We start from the raw sequence: 22,350 nt of genomic DNA, 5'->3' as shown, positions 1-22,350 counted from the left end.
ATATTTTCAAAAATAAAAATACATTTTGAAAATATAATAATAAATCAATTAAATATTAAAGTAGAATTCACAAGGCACAAAATGGTCTATCAAGAGAGGAAAAGGCACATATGTACACAAAAACCTCAAATCAATTCTGCAGGAAAAAAGAAAAGTAAACATAACTTTAAATAATTTTTTTTGAGACAGGGTTTCTCTGTAGCTTTGGAACCTGTCCAGGAACTAGCTCTTGTAGACCAGGCTGGCCTTAAACTCACAGAAATCCACCTGCCTGTGCCTCCCAAGTGCTGGAATTAAAGGCATGCACCACCACCGCTCAGCTCTCATTGTCTTTATTTTGACTTGCTATCTATACTGTCCATATTGTTGTATAGTTTCTACATCTATTTCAAGGATTTAATTTTGACTACATCTCATACCTCATTCCCTAGTCCATTTGTCTGTTCCCTTCTGAACTTAGGTCCTATTGTCTCCAATGCTGAAGTTAGAAGTGCGCCTATCACACTTAGGTTTTCCCATGAGTTCTAGGAGTCAAACCAGATCTTGATACTTACACAGCAAGCACTTCATTGATGGAACTATCTCTCGCAACCCAAAATATTAAGTTCTAAAGTGAACCAAGAAGTTTTAAAAGCAATGGAAAATCTTTCAAATGGTTAGGAAGACTTGAGAAAAACCAGAACTTCTAAAATAAATTAGGTATGATTTTACAAAAAGAATCTGGTGAATGAGTAAAATACAGAATAATTACAGCATAAAGGGAAATTAAGAACTTGTAGATTTTTGGAGAATTTTTCTGTTTTGTTTTTGTGTTTTTGTTTGTTTGGTTTGGTTTTTCAAGACAGGGTTTCTCTGTAGCTTTGAAGTCTGTCGTGGAACTTGCTCTGTAGACTAGACTGGCCTCAAACTCACAGAGATCTGCCTGTCTCCCTCCCAAATACTGGGATTAAAAGCGTGTGCCATCACAGCCTGGCAAAAACTTGTAGACTGAATATATATATATATATATTCAAGCGAACCATATATCAATAGACCCAGAAAAAAATGAGAATCTGTGATTGTAAATATAATGTATATGTAATACCCAAATACTGATGGAAGATATAAATCCAAAGATATATAATACACATTATAACTAAAGAGGATATATAGCTTAGAAAGCAAGAAAAGAGAAGCCTTCCACAAACATAAAAAGTCACAATAAATATAGACAATACACCTGAAAGATTGATGTACAAAAGGATAAAGAAGTACTCTTCTAAATACCTGCTACTTTCTAAAAGCATATCTAAAATAATGCTATAAATCAAAGCCTATATAAGTATATCCAACAAATAAAATACCTTAAAAGAAAGCCATACTATTAAAATTTTTTAAATGTTACAAACAAGGAGAGTCCTCAGCATACCAAGAGTAGATAATTACAAACTGCTATCTAACTAAGTAAAATATTCTCAAACTCTTTAAAGCAAATTTGAAAAAACAAGAATAAATCAGTAAATCCAAATTAGCAAGATGTTTGAAAATACATCTTTCAATTCACATACCACATATCCATAAAAACAAGAAACCCCTGAACAAAAAATAGAACAACATAAATGAAACATATATATAGATATAGATATAGATATATGAATAAATAAATATATATACATATATATGAGAAACAAAAAACTGAAAACTTGTAAAACTAGTCAATGGCATACTGGTACGTGATTGTCTGGAGGCAGAGAGGCAGGAGGATACTGATAAGACAAATTCAAGGCCATTGGGGCTATGTGTTAAGATACCCTCTTACTTTGTCTCAAAACACAAACACTACACTTACAAATACAAGCTACTAAAACCTAATAAGTAGCAATGTTACAGAATATTCAATCAACATATAATAGTAACAATTTAAAATAAAATTTTAGTAATAATATCATTTACAATAGCATGCACAAAATATGACCTAACATGTAAAAAGACTGAATATATTAATTTACTATGCAACATACACTCAAGGAGAAAGATCACATAGGGCCAAACATACACTCAAGGAGAAAGATCACATAGGGCCAAAAATATCAAGATGGAGATTGGCTCAGCAATTAGGAACACTTGCTTCTCTTCCAGAGGGCCCAAGATCAATTCCAAGCATCCACATGCCTGCTCACATGGTCAGATCACCAGTACCACTTTGAACTTTTCAGGCACTAGGTACACATACACACAGAGGCCAAATGCTCATACATATGAAATATTTTTTAAATTAATACCAAAAGGTGAAGTTCACTAGGACCATCTTTGATCACCACCTACCACAGGTGCCAAACATATTAAAGTATCTCCACATAATTACTTTGTTAAGTGCTTTAAAAAGAACTCTGCAACTAGTTTGTTTTAAATCTTGCTTTCACTAACTATTCCTCAACTTCCCTGTCAAAAATGAGAGATAATAGCAGTATCCAATTTATACAGTTAAGCATAAAATATTAAGCATTTATAAAACTCTTAATTATTTGGCATATAATAAGCATGTTTATATACAAATACATTGGTACAAACATAAAACAAATGTCAGTCCTGAAGTTACTCTTTCTTAAAACAATAATAACAATAGACCATCTTATTTTCATTTTTAGTTGAAACTTCACAATCACAGTTAATGCCTGTTTTGGCAGGCCCTAGCTTGTACCCATATTCTAGAGCTAACTGTGAATGATACCTACTTTCACTCTTAAAAGACTGTTTACACAAGAAATTATAATCATTCTAGTTTGCCGTAGTTCTAGACCGGAGAGAAAACAATTGTCAATAAATAGATTTGAGTAAAGAACCAATAAGACAACGGAAAAGACACAGGAGAGGAGAGGATGGCAGGAATGGTGGGCCATAGAGGAAGAAGACCACGTGCTTCAAAACAGCTGCTGGCAAAATCCACCTTTCTATAATCTGAACTCAAAACTCATATATTGTCCTTAAACCTAATGATAATAAGTTATAAAATATTTAATATTATTATTTCCTTGAGCATTTTTATTTCTTATGAATTAAATGTTATTGTGCCATGTTTAATCTTTTTATCTGTCTTTCTTCACACATCACCATGAAGCCAGTATTAAATCCAGACAGATATAGTCTTTTAAAAAATGTGTTTAAATTCATACATTATAGGCCAAACTCTATCAAAACCATTTTAAAGCAATTTTTAAGTTTTATATAGTTGATTTACTTCAGAAATCCCCATTCCTTTATGACCTAGGAGTGCCAAAGTAAACAGTTATGACCCCTTATGAGAATAAATACACCAATTTTATTTAAGGATCTAATAATGGGAATTAGTGTGCATTTTGCATCTATACTTTTAGTACTATGCTTTTCACAAATAGAAGTTATAAAAGTATATTGATTAAAAAATAACCTAATAAGAGGACTGGAGAGAAAGCTTGGAGGTTAAGATTACTTGCTGCAGAAAAAGAGAAAAAGACAAGATCTCCTGAGTAAATTGGGAGCGTGGGGGTCACAGGAGAGGGTAGGTAAGGAGAGGGGAGGATGGGAGGGGAACAAACAAAAATGGATTGCTTGATTAAAAACAATAAAAAAAAATGGTTTAAAAAAAAGAGCACTTGCTGCTCTTGCAGAGGACCCAAGTTCAGTTCCCAGCACCCTCTTCAGGTAGCGTACAACTGCCTATAGCTCCAGTTCTCAAGGTGCCTACACAAACACATGCACAATAAAAATTTTTTTTTAAAGAAATAGAAAAATAGCCTACTGAAGAAAGGAATTCTTGAATCTGTTACACTGGATTTAGGCTAGTAAGAAGAATGTGATATTAATACATGCCATATCATAGATAAATGATATCTGTGAAAGGTCCAGAATAGGTAAAATAAAAGGTTAGATTAGCTGCTGTCTGGGGCTGGCAAGGCTAGGGCTGGGAGTCAGGGGAATGGGCATGACTTCCTTTAGAAGTAACAGAGTATTCTAAAATTAATTATAGTGATGGTATCATTACCTTCTGAGCAAGTACACAGAAACCACTGAATTGTCCTTTTAAAGGATAAATTATGTGGTCTGAATTATATCTCAAGAATATTGTTTCCATGCAAAAAGAATTTAGGTGATATTTCTATTCCAGATACATAAAGTGCAACATGTTAATATCTTAAAATGGAAAATTATGTTTCCAATACCTTATAGAAGAGAAAGACAAAAATATATAAATCAGCTTTTACTAATAGTACAGTCTACTTCATCAGCTTCCTACTGAATTTCAAACTATGTATAAATTTCTTAAATATTTTTTACCACAACATAAATCCAGAAATGGGTTTAATTTTAAGTTTGTGATTGATATTTCCTGTCTTCATGTGGAAATGAAAAGTAAATAATATGTCATAGGCAAGATTTTTTTCTTAAGCAACTGTTATTAGCAGTTTGTTAATATGTATGTTAACGAAGTATATAAGATGATGCAAATCAAGCTAATATTTGATTTAAGCATTCCAAAATTTACACATATGTCAAAACACTATATAATAAATACATAAAACTTGATCAATTTTAGATATAATTTATAAAAGCACAAAATATAACAAAAATTAATTTTAAAGATTTTTATCAAGTTAATATTACACAGTCCTACTTTGCCCAATAACTTGAGTGTCAAGAATTTATGGTGCAGAGTTTAATCATTGACTAACATAGTTAGATAGTCATTAGAAGTTCATAATTCTGCCGATTCATGGAGGTGCATGTCTTTACTCCCAGCACTTGGAGATAGAGGCAGGTGAATCACTGTGAGTTTGAGGCTAGCCTGGTCTACAAATCAAGCTCCAGGACAGCCAGGGATGTTACACAGAGAAACTCTGTCTTGAAAACAAATAAGCAAAACCAAAAGTTGATAATTTTGAGGGTTTAGATAGAAACCACAAAAAAAGAACATTCTCATTGTCCTGCAATTGTTTATTTAAAATATACTTTAGGGAAGGAGAGATGGCTTATCATCTAAGAGTACCCCTTGCTTCTGTAGAGGACCAAGGAACAATACCCAGCACCTACAAAGTAATTCACAACTCCCATCCCCATGGATCCTATGCCCTCTTCTGGCCTCCATGGGCAGTACGCACACAAGTGGTAATCAGACATAAATGCAGACAAAATACTCATATACATAAAAGATTAGATAAATAAAATATAACATATAAAATAGAATACAGAGAAATGTCGCCACATTTCCACACATATATATGATTGCACTAACCAGTTGGTATTCAGAGATAAGAGATCCGGTAATATCATATCATAGAGAAGAAACTGAACATCATTTTAGGAAGTGACATGGAGCTATATGTCAAGTTTTTATGAGTCTGATTGGTAACAACAGTTGTTTACTACATTATAAATTATTACGTATTAATAACAATATCTATAAAATGTTACAAATACATATTGTGGTGTTTTGAATAGAAATGGCTCCCACAAGTTCATTTATCTGAAGCTTAGTCACCAGAAAGTGGCAATATTTGAGAAGGATTAGAGATGTAGCCTTGCTGGCATAGGTATGACCTTGCTGGAGTAGGTATGACCTTGCTGGAGGAAGTGTGTCACTGAGGATGGGTTGGGAGTGGATTTAAGGTTTTAAAAGCACACACCAGGCTCAGTGTTGCTCCCTCTGCCTATAGATCAGGATGTAACTCTTAGCTGCTGCTCCAGTGCTTGCCTACATGACATGCTGCCGTGTTTCCCTCAATGATGATAATGGACTAACCTCGGAAACTGCAAGCAAGCCCCTAATTAAATGCTTTCTTTTATAAGATTTTCCTTGCCCATAGTGTCTCTTCACAGAAACAGAACAGTGACCAAGAGACCAAGACACATAGGTTTACATGTAAAACATGTACATGTATATGAAAGATAGAATATGTAAATAACTTGATGAGTTCTTAGTTCTTGTTTTTCAGTATTACTAATACTAGATAAAACAATTATGTTTTAATTTGATAGTACATTCAATTCAGTCACTGGGTTTGCATGTAGCTCAGTATTGCTATAAATGTGGCCTAGCCTAATACAAAATTGTAAACTTACTAAAATGTTATAAGAGATTTTTTGTGAGTTCTTTTTTAAAGTTGGATTGCTCAGTTCTCAAGGGAGAACTTTGTCAATGACAGCATCGTGTTATAATATCAAAGGTTGGACACACCTGTTTTCTTTCTGTCTAGTCAGTGACCTAATAACTTTGCAGGGTACAGTTTAAACTCAAATGAATAAAATAAAATAGTATCTTTTTTTTAACAGAGCTCTTAAAACTGCCTAAGTTCCAAATGACTTTGCGCTTAAAACATTTAAGTTCTTGGAACAAATTTGATCTTGTGGAGATAAAAGTATCACCGGTTTTCTTGTGTAATCCTTGACAACTACATTCCACATTACCCCTAGTGAGCTGACATTTCAAGTAAACATAAATCATGCTCTACTAATAAATGGTGGAGTTACAACTCTGAGTGTGCAAGTTATATGATACAGGTTTCAACCTTAATATAAAATCATTTGTGGAATTCTCTGAATTTTACTAAAAATAACATCATGATATGTATCAATATGTGTATATATATTCACTGATAACTCTCACTCCTTCACTGAAAAACAACTACATAATGAAAATAGTAATCAACTCATTTTGATTAGGCATTCTGTGACCCAAGTATATAAACTAGCATCACCTTGAGGTGTTAATAGTAGTTTAAAATAGATAATGCCCTAAAGAGACATTTGTATGTGTGCACATGTTCATGTGCATGCTTGTATGTGGAAACACATACGTATACTTGTGAGTATGGAGGCAGGAGGTTAATGTCGAGTGTCTTTTTCAATCATTTCTCCACCATATTTGCTAAAGGTTTATTTAATTGTACTGTACATGCATGCATGTTTATCTGCAGGTATCTGTATACACCACTTGCATTCCTGGTCTCCATAGAGGTCAGAAGATGTCAGACCCCTAAAACTGGAGACAGTTGCAAGTCATTATATGGACGCTAGGAATCAAATCCAGATCCTCTGCAAGAGCAGCAAGCACCCTTAACTACGGAGCTATCTCTCTAGCCCATCTCTCCAGTCAGCTATTTCCTTCTGTCTCTGCTTTCCCATCAATGTATATTACTACATCTGGGTTTTTATGGGAATGGTAGGGATCTGAAATCAGGTACTAATGATTCCCCACCAAACATTTTACCAAATGAGCCATCTTCACCTGCTACAAAAGGCATTCTTGTGACCTCAATTACATTATCCAATATAGATTGATAGGAGATCTGAACACTGACTTCTATTAAATCCTGATGGTATTTCTAATGCTACTATGACTGGTTACCAGAGACAATAAAAGAAAGAAAGAAAGTTATGTTCAAATTTCAGATATCAAATCCACTCAAAGTAGCCTACAAAGCAAAAAACTCAACAGAGAATTAAGGAGCTATCTGGGCAAATTAAGAGTTGAATATTGTAGCCATAATAGGGTAGTAAACTGCCCAAATCTGTTTCCTACTTAAATACTTATGGATCTGTAGCCTTGATGCAACTTCTGTTACTTTCTGAAAAAAAAATGTGAAAATCTAGTGCAGATATATTGAAACTGTATAGCTGTAGTTATATAAGACAGAAAGGAATACAGAAAGCATGTAAATTTGTGTGGATCATTTTGATAACTATATACATAGTAGAAGTTTTCCATGATTTCATTAACACTAACCATGTCCATATATGTTAGTGAATAAAAGGTTTCTACATTATCACAATTCCTAGTAAATTTTTAATTCCTTAAGTATATTTGATAGTGTTTCAGGTATAAATACTATGAGGAATCAGAAAACTGATCAGACAGTTGTATCAGCACATACATAAAGGACCAAAAGGTGTAGTTTTATTCAGCAAGCATATGATAAAAGTATCTAGTTTCTGACATCAGGAAGATGAGGCTAGTCCAAAATTAAAACAAGTATACCTTAAAAAGTACTCGGAAACTTTATGGTACAGTTGACAGAAGTTTTTGTAAAAGTTAAATCATGTTATCTTACTGAGTGTCAAGATTCTGATCCTACCTCCCTCCTTAGATGTTAAAGAATAGAAGCCTACCACAGATCATGCATATGTTAAATATATGCTTGCAAATGAAAAAAAAATAATCAAAATGACAAAGCTATTTCACTCAGCCAAGACAGCATTTGTTTCCATTTGCTTACTGTTCATTTTGTTAATTTATTGTCTTTTATTTATAAATAGAGTTAAGTTCAAAATTATTATGTTAGGATTATTAAAGAATAATGTTTCTACACAATCACTGTCAGAATATAAATAAATTAAAACAAAGTTTGGCACATCCACAGTCCCAGCTATTTGGGAGGTTAAGACAGGAAGACAGCTGGAGCCCTTGTTCTAGATGTCAGACTAACAACATTGAAAGATAAAAAATGAAAAATAAAAAGAAATCAATGTACAAAGGCTAATAAAAAGAAAACAAGATCATCAGGGGTTAAGTCTATTTTGATTTATTAGTTGAATGACCTTAAAAAACTTATTTAACTATTTTGATTTAGTTTCCTCATTTCTAACATGCAAAAAATCCCAATGCTATATATACTCCGCAGAGCTGTTGGAGAGTAAGCACAAACAACACTGTAAAAAGGAAAGAGGGGTGATTTCACTGGGTTATTGTGGAGCACTGACTTTTCTTAGAAGAGAACTTCCTAAAGACTTTTTTATGTATATGTGTGTGTTTGTGTGAATGTATGCAATTTATGTACCAGTAGCTGCAGAAGGCATCAGACGCTCCAGAACCTTAGCTATAGGCAGTGTGGATGCCCAATGTGGGTGATGAGATATGAAGGGGTCTTCTCCAAAAGCAGCCCAAGCTCACACCCACTGAGCTATCTCTCCAACTCTGAACATGTTTTTTTGCACTTAAATGCTTAATTTAAATAGTATAGTTAAATAGACATACAATCTTCTCTTTTTTTAGTAAATTAACACAAAGTAACACAACTAGGAAGTACATAGGAATAGTTGTCATATTTTATAACCAAAAGTGACAATTTATTTCTCATGCTTTTAAATCTTGTTTTTAATATTTTAACAAATGGTATTTGTGCTTACAACTTAATATTACAAATAGGATTTATAAGGAGAAAAGTCATTTTATTAAATTTCCAAATTAAATCTTAATCTTTCTTTCTTATTTAGCTCATTTTATATAAGCACATTAATAGTAGACCATATTCTTTCACAGTAATAAAAAAATAAATTACCACTTTGCGCTTTCTACACTCATTTTCTGCATGAGGCTTTAGATAAAACCAAATATAGTTACAATATTAAGCAAACACAACAATCAAAGGAAAAATACTTGCAACAAACCATACCTAGTAATTAGAACTGCATTATCGTGGTGGGCAATCCCATTTTCTGGAATGGTGTTTCCATCACTTTGGTGGGAGAGAATGGATTTCTGCCATTTACAGAAGCTATCGAGGGACTTGTCTGCATGATGGTTTATCTCCAAGTTTGGCTGCAATACAACATGCATACCAGAAATGTTCCAAACAAATTACTAAGGTCAGTTGTCAAACTTTTGAAAGCTAAAGTGGGACTATAAGTAGAAGCAGTGGTTTCTAGGAATAATCTCTTGCCGATTTTTATCTCCACAACATCTGACCTAGGATTCATTAAATTTACTACTGAATAGACTTTCCTTCCAGTTCCAACTTCAACAATAAAGAGAACATATATGAAATGTCAGCATACAAAAAACAACCAAAACCATTATTTTCAGGTAAGCCATACAAATAAATGGTCATCCTTAATTCTGAAACACGTAGCAAGTATGTATATATGGAGAAAAGTTTTAATAAGACATAAGATATATATTATTACAGAGTATTTCAATATTGCATAAAAATTAAAGTCAGGAGCAAAAAAATATTTAACTATGACTTCCTAAAAGAAGTAACAAAAAATATATCTGCTCATAATCCAATAGCCTAAAAGCTTTGATGTATAAACTAATTCATTCTTACCTGATCTTCTGTGAGAACAATTAAGCGAGCCACTATAATATTCACAACGTTTCCTAGACTGGAGTCACGGTAAAGTTTGGCAACCTGACCTCCAGAAAATAAGAAAAGACAAAAAGTCAGACAAAAATAATAGAATGATATTTTGAATTTCTAAAAAAGATAAAAAGCAATTTTTAGGTCTTAATGGTGATATTTAAAGATATTCATTTACCCTATACTACTTAGGACTCCATCTTCAAGATGCTTTGGTTAAAGGATTTTATGTAAATCTACAAGAACTATCCACTCCTAGAGAAGAAATGCATGCATCACAAAATCTACAATATGAGTTGATGTTCCAAGCTCCTTAAACAAGACTTGAGGATGCATTTTTAAACACTGGCATTAACTAAAAATGAACAACAAGATATTTTACATTTTTTCTATGTAATTTAAAAGTTAATTGACCAGCCAGGTATGGTGGTACATGCCTTAAATCAAGCAGATATAGTTCATTCTACATAGTGAAATTCAGCAAGCCATGGTTACATAGAGAGACCCTGTCCCCCTGCCTCCCCAAAAAAGGTCAATTGACAAATTCTTAGTCTGGTTGAAAAAACTCAACAAAATGACATGGCAGTGCATGTATGTGTTTTCTGAGTACAAGTTCTAGACTCAATCCCAAGCAGTTAATTAAAATGATTCAAATTCATTTCTTACCAACTTATACAAATGAAAGTTTATCATTATTTATTTCAGTAAAAATTCATTACTTTAGTATAAAACACAACAAACTACTTAGTAAGACAGTATATAGAGGGATCAAACTTACAATATTCATCACACTCAAAATGTAATGTTCAATGTCTTTACGGCCATGGTAGCCCACCATCATTTTGTCTGCCACTACCAGTGTCTCCACAAATCTCTCAGTGCTCACAGATCTTCTCTGTCTGCGGTGAATATGTGTGTCATTAATTGGTGGGGAGGAAGAAAAAGCAGATGTCTTATTCAGCCACCAAGGTTTGCCATGTCTTGTGAGATCTACGATAAAAGTAATAAGTAGTTCAGATAGATTCACTAACAAAATATACTTATGTATAGATCTCATGTAGATAGGTTTCTCATAAACTCTCTAATGGATTAACATATTCAAAATAAGAAGAGAGTAAAGAACTATATAAACAAGAAAAACTTTCAAATCTTTAAATTAGTTATCGTATCTGAAAAATTATCATTCAATTGCTCATGAAAATAAAATATACCTATAAAGTGAAGTAATTAATAGATTTTTAAACAAGTCATTTCCTATTCTTCCAGTGACTATTTATATTCTAAATTGGAGTATATACTGCAATGAACCATTTACAATTAAAATAAACTAGGGCCTAAACTTCTAAACTAGACTAAAACCATGCAGACAGAAAACGACTATGATGCAGTATCTATCCCCAATGTGAAAGGCATCTGTATTACAGTAAGATGCTCTTGTTAAAATGTCTTAATTAGGCGGTCCCAGAGAGATGGCTCAATGGTTAAGAACACTGACTGCCCTTCCAAATTCCCAGCAATTACATGGCAGCTCACATGTCTGGAACTCCAAGATCTGACACCCTCACACAGACACATATGCAAGCAAAATAACAATAGACATAAAATAAAAGTTTAAAAAAAAGTTTTAATTAGATCCTATTCTCTTCTTCTCAGTTCTAAAAAGCTATGAATTAGGCTTCCCACAAAATTTTGCTGTCTTCAATTATTTATGTTGGCAGAACACACAGAGTATTACTGACCCCTCACAAGCCACTTAAATACAGGTGAGTGAGGCAAATCACCTGTAATCCAACCTCCGAAGGCAGGAACAGGGGATATCAAGAGCAAGCTGAGTATCAAAGCTAATCACAGAAGTGAGCTGTAGGCTGGATTTAAAGACCCTGACTTGATAAGTAGGTGAAAAGACAAAGAGAATGATTTTCCACGTCATCCAGGTGGCACCTTAAGCACATGTACCTATACACATGCAAGCTACACACACATGCACCCATACACAGCAAAAGAAACAAAGAAACAGATAACATGTTTACACACACATACACACACACACACAAACATACACACCTGGAAAATGGAAACAGGAAAATAAAATAAAGGTAAGAGGTAATAACAACATGAGACCTGAGAGACATGTTAGCAACACACTCTTTTTTGAGAATATCATTTCTACCTTTTCCTTCCTCTCTCCAAAACCTGCCATATACCCCTCCTTGATCCTTTTAAATTTATGACCTCTTTTTTCATTAATTGCTGTTAGGAGTGTGTGTGTACTCAGTCTGTATAATATTACTTGTATGTATGTTTTCAGGGCTGACCATTTGGTATTGGGTAACCCATTGGTGTGCTCTTCCCTGAAAAAGACTATTTCTCCCACTCTAAGCATTCCTTAGTTGCTTATAGTTCTTTGTGTAGGGCTGAAGCCAAAAGCCATCCCAACACACTCCACCATTGACTTTGGCATATCTATTGGTGTCACCCTTGCTCAGTTCACAGTTAGGGAGTCTTGTTGCTAAGACTTTAAGGGTGTAGTTTCTGACAATACTAGGAGACAAAGTCTCTCAGACAACTCCCAGTCCTTTGCTCTTATCTGCTCTGTCTTCTGTTCCTTGGGCCTTATGTGGAGAGTGTTTTGTAGACGTGCCCCTAGGACTAGGCTCCACAAAACTGCATTTTAGTTGGTTATTCTAAAAACCATATTTGGCATGGTTCATGCAATATAGTCTTCAGTTTTAGCTGTATGCCATTTGTAAATACATCATTATGTTTTTATATTTTTCTTTAATAATTAAATTTGAGCAGGTAGAGGACCTTAACATACGTTTCTTCCATGTCTTTATGAAGATTAAAATTTTTCACCTCCAGTATCTAAAATATTTAATGAGGAAAATTTTAATTAATATATAATTGACAGAAAGTGGCACTATTTTAATTGGTCTTCCATTAGCTTTTGCCTTTTTGAAACCTTGTATTGGTAAGATGGAGAAATTTTACATTACAAAGAAGAAATGAAACATGACCATGAGAAGAAACAGTTAAATACTTTGGAGTTCACATAGATTAAATAATTCTCTTTATTTCTAAAGGTCAAGGGAGACAGGGACATATCAATTTTCCCAATACTCTTCTCCCTACTCCAAAACAGTGTCTGCTCATGTCCAGTTGTGGCAAATAAACCCACAGGTTACCACAATGACCCTGAAACCCATAGGTTACCACAACGACCCTGAAACCCATAGGTTACCACAATAGCCCTGTCTTGAATACTCTGTTATGAGTGTGGGTAGGACCCCAAATTGGAATACAAGTAATTATGTATATATAAATACATGGATTATGTTATACAATACTGTGCATTTGCCACCTCTAGACTTTTCCTTACTGGCTTGAAGAGGGCAAGCAATCATGCTTTTTAACTCATGGAAAGGAACTACAGGTTCCCACAGGCATGTCAAAACTAAAGCTATATAGAACCACAAAGAACTGAACTCTGGGAAGAACCAAGGGAATTCTTCAGCAAAGACGACAGAGGGGATCTTGGCTCTAGCTAAGGCTAAGCAATGACCCATCTAGTCAGGCTTCCAGCCATCAAAAGCAGTGGAGTAATAAGTGAGTGTTTTTAAGTGTTTTTCACAGAAAAATATAATAAATATTGTTGTGATGATTGTCAACATGTTTTTGTATTAATAAAACTTCAATTTCTCCTCTTCAGTCATCTGCTATCACAAAATCATTAATTTATAAATTATGCCTGTTCATTCCTCTGGCTAAACAGCCTACTGTTTAAAAATAGAATAAGTCCCACTAATTTGATCAGTTTTACTTCTCTGAGACATTCAATTTCTATTTATTTTAAATTTCTATTTATTTTAACTTAAAGCATTGAAAGATTATGTAGACATATCTGAACCTTATCATAAGCTGCTTCTCAGTGCTCCTATCAGCACCATTCTGATTGTTACCATTTTCAAACTTTTAGTTTTTTAAATTATTAGTTTGCTTGGTTGTCAGTATGTCAGACAATAAATTCTGCATATTTTATATACAAATGTCCAATAAAGACAGTATATATCATATGTAATTATATATCTACCATGATATGTATGTATATAGAAAGGATATATAATATTCTGTTTTGTTTTTTAAATTCAATATAATACCTCATTAGAAGCCCTGTATCAGCTGACCTTCCTCTTTGGCTCAGATATGTTCCTCTTGCCCTCAGGTCTCAGCTGAAAAGTCCAATCTCCCATGAGACTTTTCTTGACCACTGAAACCTGGATTTGTCGACCCTGCTGTGCATTCAGTGCTATCACAACTTGTGATATGCTTAAAGGCTTCCAACCTTAAATGCTTGAAGGCCTCCAAGATGTGTGTATTCCTGATACCAGCATAAAAACATCAAACTAACCCAACAGTACGGGGTGCTGTGGAAGACCTCTGCATGCAAGTTGTAAATAAAATAAGGAACTATACTTCTCTTTTAAAAAAAAAAGTCAAATTTTATATAGACACATTTTAAGAATTTCTTAAACAGCCTCCAAACTGACTTAAAACTATTACTAGGTAATACTTTTTAAGATGGTTCTGGACATTATAAATCTAACTTGGCATGTATAGTTTTATCATTAATAATGTTTTACTTTCCAGAAAAAAAGAGACATCAGCAATACACAAAGCTTTCCAAAACCTTGCACTCACCTGAAACCCCACAATGAGAATGATCATAGATATGTCGTTGCTGGAGTGTAGACTTTTTGTAAATAACATGAGGATGGCCATTTTCATAACTAAAATGTTTGGAATCCTCTGTAGTATTCTTTAGAGGCTCAATAAAATATTCTTCATCTTCTGTAGCAATAATACCATGCTAAAAGAAGGAGCAACAAAGGGTTTACCTAGAAGGGTCATTTTAAATAAATATCTTTATTACCGAGATTAAAAGACAAATCAGTATCTCCTCAAAACAGAGCTTAAAATATATGTCAATTTAAATTTTGTTTATTTTCTATATTAAGTAGAGCATTATGTAAATTTCTTCATATTTTAAGACAATTAAACACCTGCACATGTTCTGCACCCTCTAAATATGTCAAATGCCCATTCCCTCAAAAACTCTTTGAGTTAGTAGAGACAGCTATAAAAACCTAGTTCCCTTCCAAATTGTGCATAACTTCACTCTCTGTGTTTAGGTGCAGCTTTGTTATTATTAAGTTTTACCCAATACAAAAGGGCAGGGGCTGTAAATCACCTTCAGGATCAGTCTCTGAATACCATTCCAGAGGAATTCTCCACTCCCTGCTTCCCTACTGCCAACTGAATAAAAGGACTCCCAAATTTAGGGGCGGTAAAAGCCAAAAAGGAAAGCTGCTAGGTCCCTGAACGACCTCTTACAAAAGAGCCTGATGTAAACACTAACCAAGGGAGAAAGAAACTTTTTCAGTGGTAACCATGAACATTTGAGGTTTGTGATATACTGATTAATGTTTTTCTAAAATATGTGTTCCCATTTGGATATGAAGTAACAAGCTTAAAAATCAAGGATTGTCCAACACTGCATATATAGAGAAAGGAAAAGGGATTTGCTGCAATTCAAAAAAAAGCTCCTTGGTTTCCCACAGTACTACATCACATCATGCCTACTTAGTTACCTCCTACTCAGCTGTCATATGGCTCCTTAAAGCTCCTCAGGCTTAAATGGAGTGGTATAATGCCTCTGAGCTAAATTAGAGCTTATTATCAACATCATTTATTTTCAGTTGATTCAATTCCATAAATTTATTTATTTAATCTAGAAATGTATTTAATTACAGTAAATTCACACTGGTTCAGCACAAATCTTGAAGCTAATTAAGTTTAGTACTATGTTCTTCCTCCGTGTTCTAACTTTCAACTAAACTATTGCTTTCTTCAAGAAAAGCATAATGTTTTATATTTCTTTGTATCAGCTACAGCCCCAATATGTGTCTCATATGCAGTAGGTTCAAATAGTTTACTGATGAAAAACAAATGAGATGGGGAAAATTACCTGCATAAAAAATAAGAACTCCAGAAAATAAATAAAGAAGAACGTTGATCTTCCACTCCTGCTTTCCTAAGTACGTCATACGCAAGGATGGCTCTTCACCCTACTAACATTTAACACCGGCTAAAATACTACTCTCTAAACTATTTCCTCAGCTGAGAAAAATGAAAGAAGTGCTCTAAATTACTCATTTTAAACAACACTCTGGGGAACCTTTAGGGTTCTATAAAGTACCCTAAAGGGATTGTACCAGACGACAAAGCGGGACCTAGACTTGGATTCCAGGTCTCAGAATCAGCTGTTTTTATTAATCAGTGTACTAAGTTTCCAAATAATAGTTCATATGAGAAAAAAAAGGTTTCCTTTTTCTAAAAAAGAAAAAAAAACATAGAAAACATCTAGTCCAAATAATCTCTAATGTCCCTTTGATTTCTAAACTTCTATGATTCTATTTAGAGAAATTCATTTGAACTACTATATGCTTAGATAGATAAGACATAATCAGATGTGTTATAACTTACAGAGTAGGTTGTCCTTCACCCACAACCTACACAAAATGAGTTGAGGAATAAAAAAACAACAAAAAGGAGCCTTTAGTAACTTTATGTTTTTTTATGATTGTTTATGTCCTTATGGGTAGTAGACCCTATATTAAATACAAACCCTGAGGAATAACTCAATACACTATAACAAACTCCAGTATCTGTGTAAAAATGAACTTACCAGGCAGTTTAACAATGTCCTAGAAAACTGAGCAGAGTGTTTTTAAAAACATAGTCATGTTTTGTTAAGACTTTGATTAAAAGAAAGTGTAGGACAGCAATCTAGGATTTGAACCACAAAGACTAGGACACTGAAGTCATACTGGTCTATCATCAGTATTAAGTTGAAAGCCACTAACAAAATCTCAGGTTATTGAGGAAAAACAGATTCATAATGCTAATAAGCAAGAAAGAAGAAACCTTGTAAGAATGAAAACATTCTGAAATGGCATTTATGAGGTTTCATGTAATATGTTTCCTATAAAATGTTTTCACATGTCTCACTTAATTTTAATAGTTCTATGAAATAAACAATATGATCAGCTTTACGAATAAGCTAAAGGGGCAAATTGTAGCAGAAAACTCATTTGACTGACCTCAGAGTTTAGACACTTAATCACTATATTATAATTATCTCATCACCTAAGGGCTGTTTCTGATTGAGTGCCTCTGGTAGTATGAAAACTATACTAGATGATGGAGGTAAAACAGTGAATCAAAGAAAGTCTGGGCTCTGACATAATGCTTACATTCTAGCAGAAAAGGTAGGAAAACGCAATTGATTACATATATAAATGATATATCAGATTGTCATGTTAAAAAAGGAGAAAGGGCAATGAAAAAAGAACACAGAATTATAAGAAGCTTACGCAAACTACATACAATATTTGGAAATATCCTCTCGGGTGCACTATTTGGACTGTAGAGATAACTCAGTTGGTGAAGTGCTTGCCTCATGTGTTTTAGACCTGAGATGAGGCCCCAGAAACCATGTACACATGCAGGTATGGAGTCACACACTTGTAATATTGCTCCCTAAAGTAAGTCGAGCTCTAGGGAGATGGGAAAAGATGGACCACTGAGGCTCAATAGTCAGCCAGTCTAACTTACTTTGCCCAAGTCAATGAGGATTCTGTCTCAAAAACCAAAGTGTATGGCACCCAAGCAACGACACCTGAGACTGATTACTGGGTTCCACGTGCATTGGAACACACATGCACACCTGCACACACACAAACACAAAATATAATGCTATTTGAACAGAAGCCTGCATAAAGTAAATGAGAAAGTGAAGAAAGATGTATTGATAAAAAGACCAAGCACAAAGAAAATAAGGTCATGTGGGATATTTATTTATACTGCATGAAGATGTTCCTATGTTGTACCTCACATGCCCAGGGCACCTGATTAGTTTAATAAAGAGCCAAACAGCCAATTGGTAAGCAGGAGAGGTTAAGTGGGACTTCCAGGCAGAGAGAGGAACACAGAGGGTTAGAATCTAGGAATGCAAGAGACACCCACAAGACTGGAGAAACTCAAATATACAGAATGGGAAAGAGGCAAAAGCCACGTGCCAGAACCTAGATAAATAGAAACAGGTTAATTTAAGTTATATGAGCTATTGGAGAACAAGCCTAAGCTCAAGGCCAAACTTTCATAATAATAAAAACTCTCGTGTCATTATTTTGGGGATGGCAGTCCCACAGAAAAGACAACCACAATGAGGTAAGAGACAGCAGGGACCTACACAATACCTGACTCGAGGGGAGGAAGGAAAAATTACCATAAGATTAGAAAAGAGGAACACCTGGATAAGTGAAGTCCCCAGAAAATTGTGGCTGGCTGACAAGAGCACTACTCTCATGTCCCTCAGCATCCCTACTCACACTTATTCTAATTGTATCAGAATCATGAAGACTAATGTCATATCTTCACTGCTGGGTTTCTACAGGAAACCCAAGCTACACTTCCTGATTCGATTAGATTCATTCTGATTCTATGGCCTACTCCTTTACCCATCATCTTACACACGTCCCAGTGTTCTTTGTCAAACTCGAATCAATCATAATTTCCTTCATCTTCAGTTTCTTTGGTGAATGTTCCAACAAGAATATCAAACTCTCTAAATGACTTGGTATAATCTGGAATGATGGTTCACTACCACTTCAAAAGTTTTTCTTTTTTTCTATATGAAACACCAGGTTCTCATACCATTATCTTCTCTATTTCCATTGCAGTTATGTGACCTCAAGTCACTAAATAAATATTTAAATTTTCTGAATCACTGTTAGTTTCTGCAATATCATTTCTCAAATAAGCACTGTTTTCAATATTTTATACCACAATTCTTAAATTTTGTTATGTGTACACATGTGCCCAAATTCCTTTAAATATCTATTGATAACTAAAAGACAAAATTAATGGACACTTTTCAGAATATTTTACTTAGAGAGCAAAATATAGAATTATCAATAAAACTTACTGTGGTGAAAAAGTCATCAAAATATTTTAAATATATTATATAACAGTTAAGAACATTTTCAGTGGTTCTATAATAATGATAATACTTTCATAATAAATAAATAAATAATAGTTTAAAGGCAAAAAATTGTAACATGATACAATATGAATATGCTTAATACATATTAGAATAAAAGCACTACATTGTTTTGTTACTTGTGCTTTGTAATTAAAGAAAATTCATCTAATAATTAAAAACTAGTGTGATTTCAAAAAGACTCCTTATGAATTGGCAGCTTGCTGGCCCTAGACCCTCAGTGAACTATACACTCAGGAAACTCAGTAAACATCATGTGACTAGATTGTGAGAGCTAGCAGAAAATGACCTCTAGTACTGAGAAACTTTACTTCAGAACTGTATATGGTATTCAGCAAGGTTAGGAAACAGACAAATCAGAAGGGGCAGCTCAGGGGTCTTCATAGCATTCGGCTGGACTCCAGATGGACCCAATGGCATGGCCAGCATCAGTGATCTAATGTGTGAAGGACTATTTATTGATGCAACCAACATGACATTGATTCCCACAAATAATGGCCCAAAGGTGAGAACAACATTTACAGTTCAACTCCTGTACTGTCCATAAATTCGAGCAGTATCTGTGACTTGATCTATAAATGACTGCTTGAAAAGAGCTAGCTTCTATGACTTGACATTATAAGTCTGCCCACTATGAAAGAAGAGGGGCTGGAGAGATGGCTCCATGGTTAAGCACTGGCTGCTCTTCTGGAGGACCCAGGTTCAATTCCCAGAACCCATATGGTACTTACAACTGTCCTCAACTAGACTTCCAGAGAATCTGACACCCTTTTCTAGCCTTCACAGGCATGAAGCACATACATGGTCATATGGTGCATATACATACATGCAGTCAAAACACTCATACACACATGTATACATATAATTTTAAAAAATACTGCCCAGGAGTGTGAGAGGTATCTAGGAGTCTAGAAAGGAACTGAAAGAATCTAGGCAAAAATCAGCAACCAGGTAAGTGTATCCTGAGATAATAACCACATCATGTTTCATAGCTTCCAGTGAAAAAAGCGTTAGGGAAAATATCCAACCAAGGATCTAATCCTAACCAAGATGCATGAGCCTCAATGCAAAAGCATGAAATATTTGAAAAACATGAAAATTAAAGGCAATATAACTCCTCCAAAAGTGACTAAATGCGCAATGATGTCCTCCAATAAGAATAAATTAAATGAAAACCTAGACAATAGATTCAAAGGAATGAATGTAAGTGGTGTATTAAAAGTTCAGAGTGTACAAATAAATTCTTGAACAAAGTCCAAGAGAAAACAAAAAAGAGTTTAATGAAATATATTACTCAAAAATACCTGAAATATTGGAAATGAAAAATTTAGTAAGTCAAATAAAAAGCTCCATAAGCAACCTCACCAATAGATCGGTCAAGGAGAAAACAGAATATCCAGGCTTAAAGAGAATGTAAAGGAATTAAAACAATCAAACAATGACAACGATAATTAATAAGAAAGAACAATGCAACATTTAAGATCTATAGGATGCATGAAAGAACAATCTATGTGTATAGGAGAAGAATTTCATGCTAAAGGCAAAGAAAAATATTTTCAAGAAAATGTACCAAATCCAAAGAAAGAGATGCTCATCCAAGTATAAGAGGTATTTTGACACCCAAATATAAGAAGACCATAGAGGAACATCCCCATGATCTAGTATAGTTAAAATATTAAAAATACAGAGCAAAGAAAGCACATTGAAAGCTTCAAGGGAAAAACACAAAGTCACTTATAAAAGGGTAGGACCATCAACAAAAACTTTAAAAGCCATGAGGACTCAGAATGATTATTACAAGCTCTAAAGGAGAAAAACTGCCATCCTAGAAACTACATCCAGCAAAACTACCTGTAATAATCAAAAGAGTAAAGAAAACTTTCCATGATAAAAGCGGGCTGAAGGAATTGATGACCACTAAACCAGATCTACGAATATACTTGAATCCTTCCAACTGATAAGAAAGGTAAACAGATCTATAAAATTTTATGAAAGAATAATCCACACTAGAACAGTATCTGAGGAATAGAAAAACACATAATACAATAAAACTAACAAAACAATAGGAATTGACACATACTTTTCAGTGATAACTATCAATTCTCCAATCCAAATCCAAGGCTAAATAATGTATTTAAAGGGAAATTTACATATGGATATATAATAACAGTGTGAACCCCAAGTTTGCATTTGCTTTAAATAAAATCAACCTTGGGTCAGGAGGCAGAACTAGCAAGTAGCTGACAGAAAATAAACATAGAGAGTCAATGGTCTCTAGAATATGCATAGAGGGACATAGTAGTAGGGAGGGACCCTGAGTGTGGAGATCTTTTTTGGAGCAAAAGAACCACATACTTTCTGAGATGCTTTGAAGAGGAAAGTTCAGCTAGGTGCCTCAGCCTCACTGAGCTAGAGGGTTTTAGCTCCATCCTCTGCTGAGTCTTATTGGTAAAATTGTGATTTAGTTAAAACTACATTTGGTGCAGGGGCAGGAGGCAGATGCAGCAGGGACATAAAAGTCCTGCAGGGTGGCTACCAGAAGCAGGGCAGTAACTGCAGAGTCACAACTATTGCCTAACACAGAAGCAGAGTCAGGTGCAGCTGCTGCACTGGAGATAAAACAACAGCGCTGCTTTGTGTTATGTGGGTCTAACAGTGGGAGTAGGGAGTGTCTCTGACTCTTCTTTTCCCCAGCCCTTGGGACCCTTTTTCTCCTCATGGGTTGCCTCATCCAGTCTTGATATGAGGGTTTCTGCCTAGTCTTGTTGTAACTTGTTATGGCATGTTTGGTTGATATCTCTGGAGGCCTGCTCTTATCTGAAGGGAAACAGGAGGAAGGAATCTGGGGTGGAAGATGCTGGGAGGAATGAAGGGAAGAGAAACTGCAGTGAGGATGTAATGTTTGAGAAAATAAATAAGATAATAATAAATAAACACAAGAACTCTAGGATGTGATCAAGAGGGCAAAAGAAAGAGAATACATAAACAATAAAGACATAGAGACTTTCTTCAATAAAATTATAACAGAAAATGTCCTAAATCTAGAGAAAGAAACATTCAAACGTAGTATTCAGACCCTCAAATAGACATGACCAGAAAACAAAAACAAATCAACTATCCACAAATTTGTCTCCAAAA

The 22,350-nt window shown here is 34.4% G+C and overlaps 1 protein-coding gene across 1 annotated transcript in view; it reads right to left on the bottom strand.

Annotated features, from left to right (window-relative positions):
- Positions 1-22,350, bottom strand: part of Adamts6 (ADAM metallopeptidase with thrombospondin type 1 motif 6) — a 222,041-nt gene that overhangs the window by 186,239 nt on the left and 13,452 nt on the right. The window contains exons 4-7 of the mRNA XM_026788997.1: positions 14,790-14,958; positions 10,870-11,081; positions 10,059-10,142; positions 9,405-9,550 (exon numbers count right to left, since the gene is read on the bottom strand). Coding sequence (XP_026644798.1) covers positions 9,405-9,550; positions 10,059-10,142; positions 10,870-11,081; positions 14,790-14,958 — 611 coding nt within the window. The remainder of the gene's footprint in view (positions 1-9,404; positions 9,551-10,058; positions 10,143-10,869; positions 11,082-14,789; positions 14,959-22,350) is intronic.

The sequence above is a fragment of the Microtus ochrogaster genome, unplaced genomic scaffold (assembly GCF_000317375.1).
Source record: "Microtus ochrogaster isolate Prairie Vole_2 unplaced genomic scaffold, MicOch1.0 UNK11, whole genome shotgun sequence".
In the NCBI taxonomy this organism is placed as follows: domain Eukaryota; kingdom Metazoa; phylum Chordata; class Mammalia; order Rodentia; family Cricetidae; genus Microtus; species Microtus ochrogaster.
This window is presented reverse-complemented; position numbering and strand designations above follow the sequence as displayed.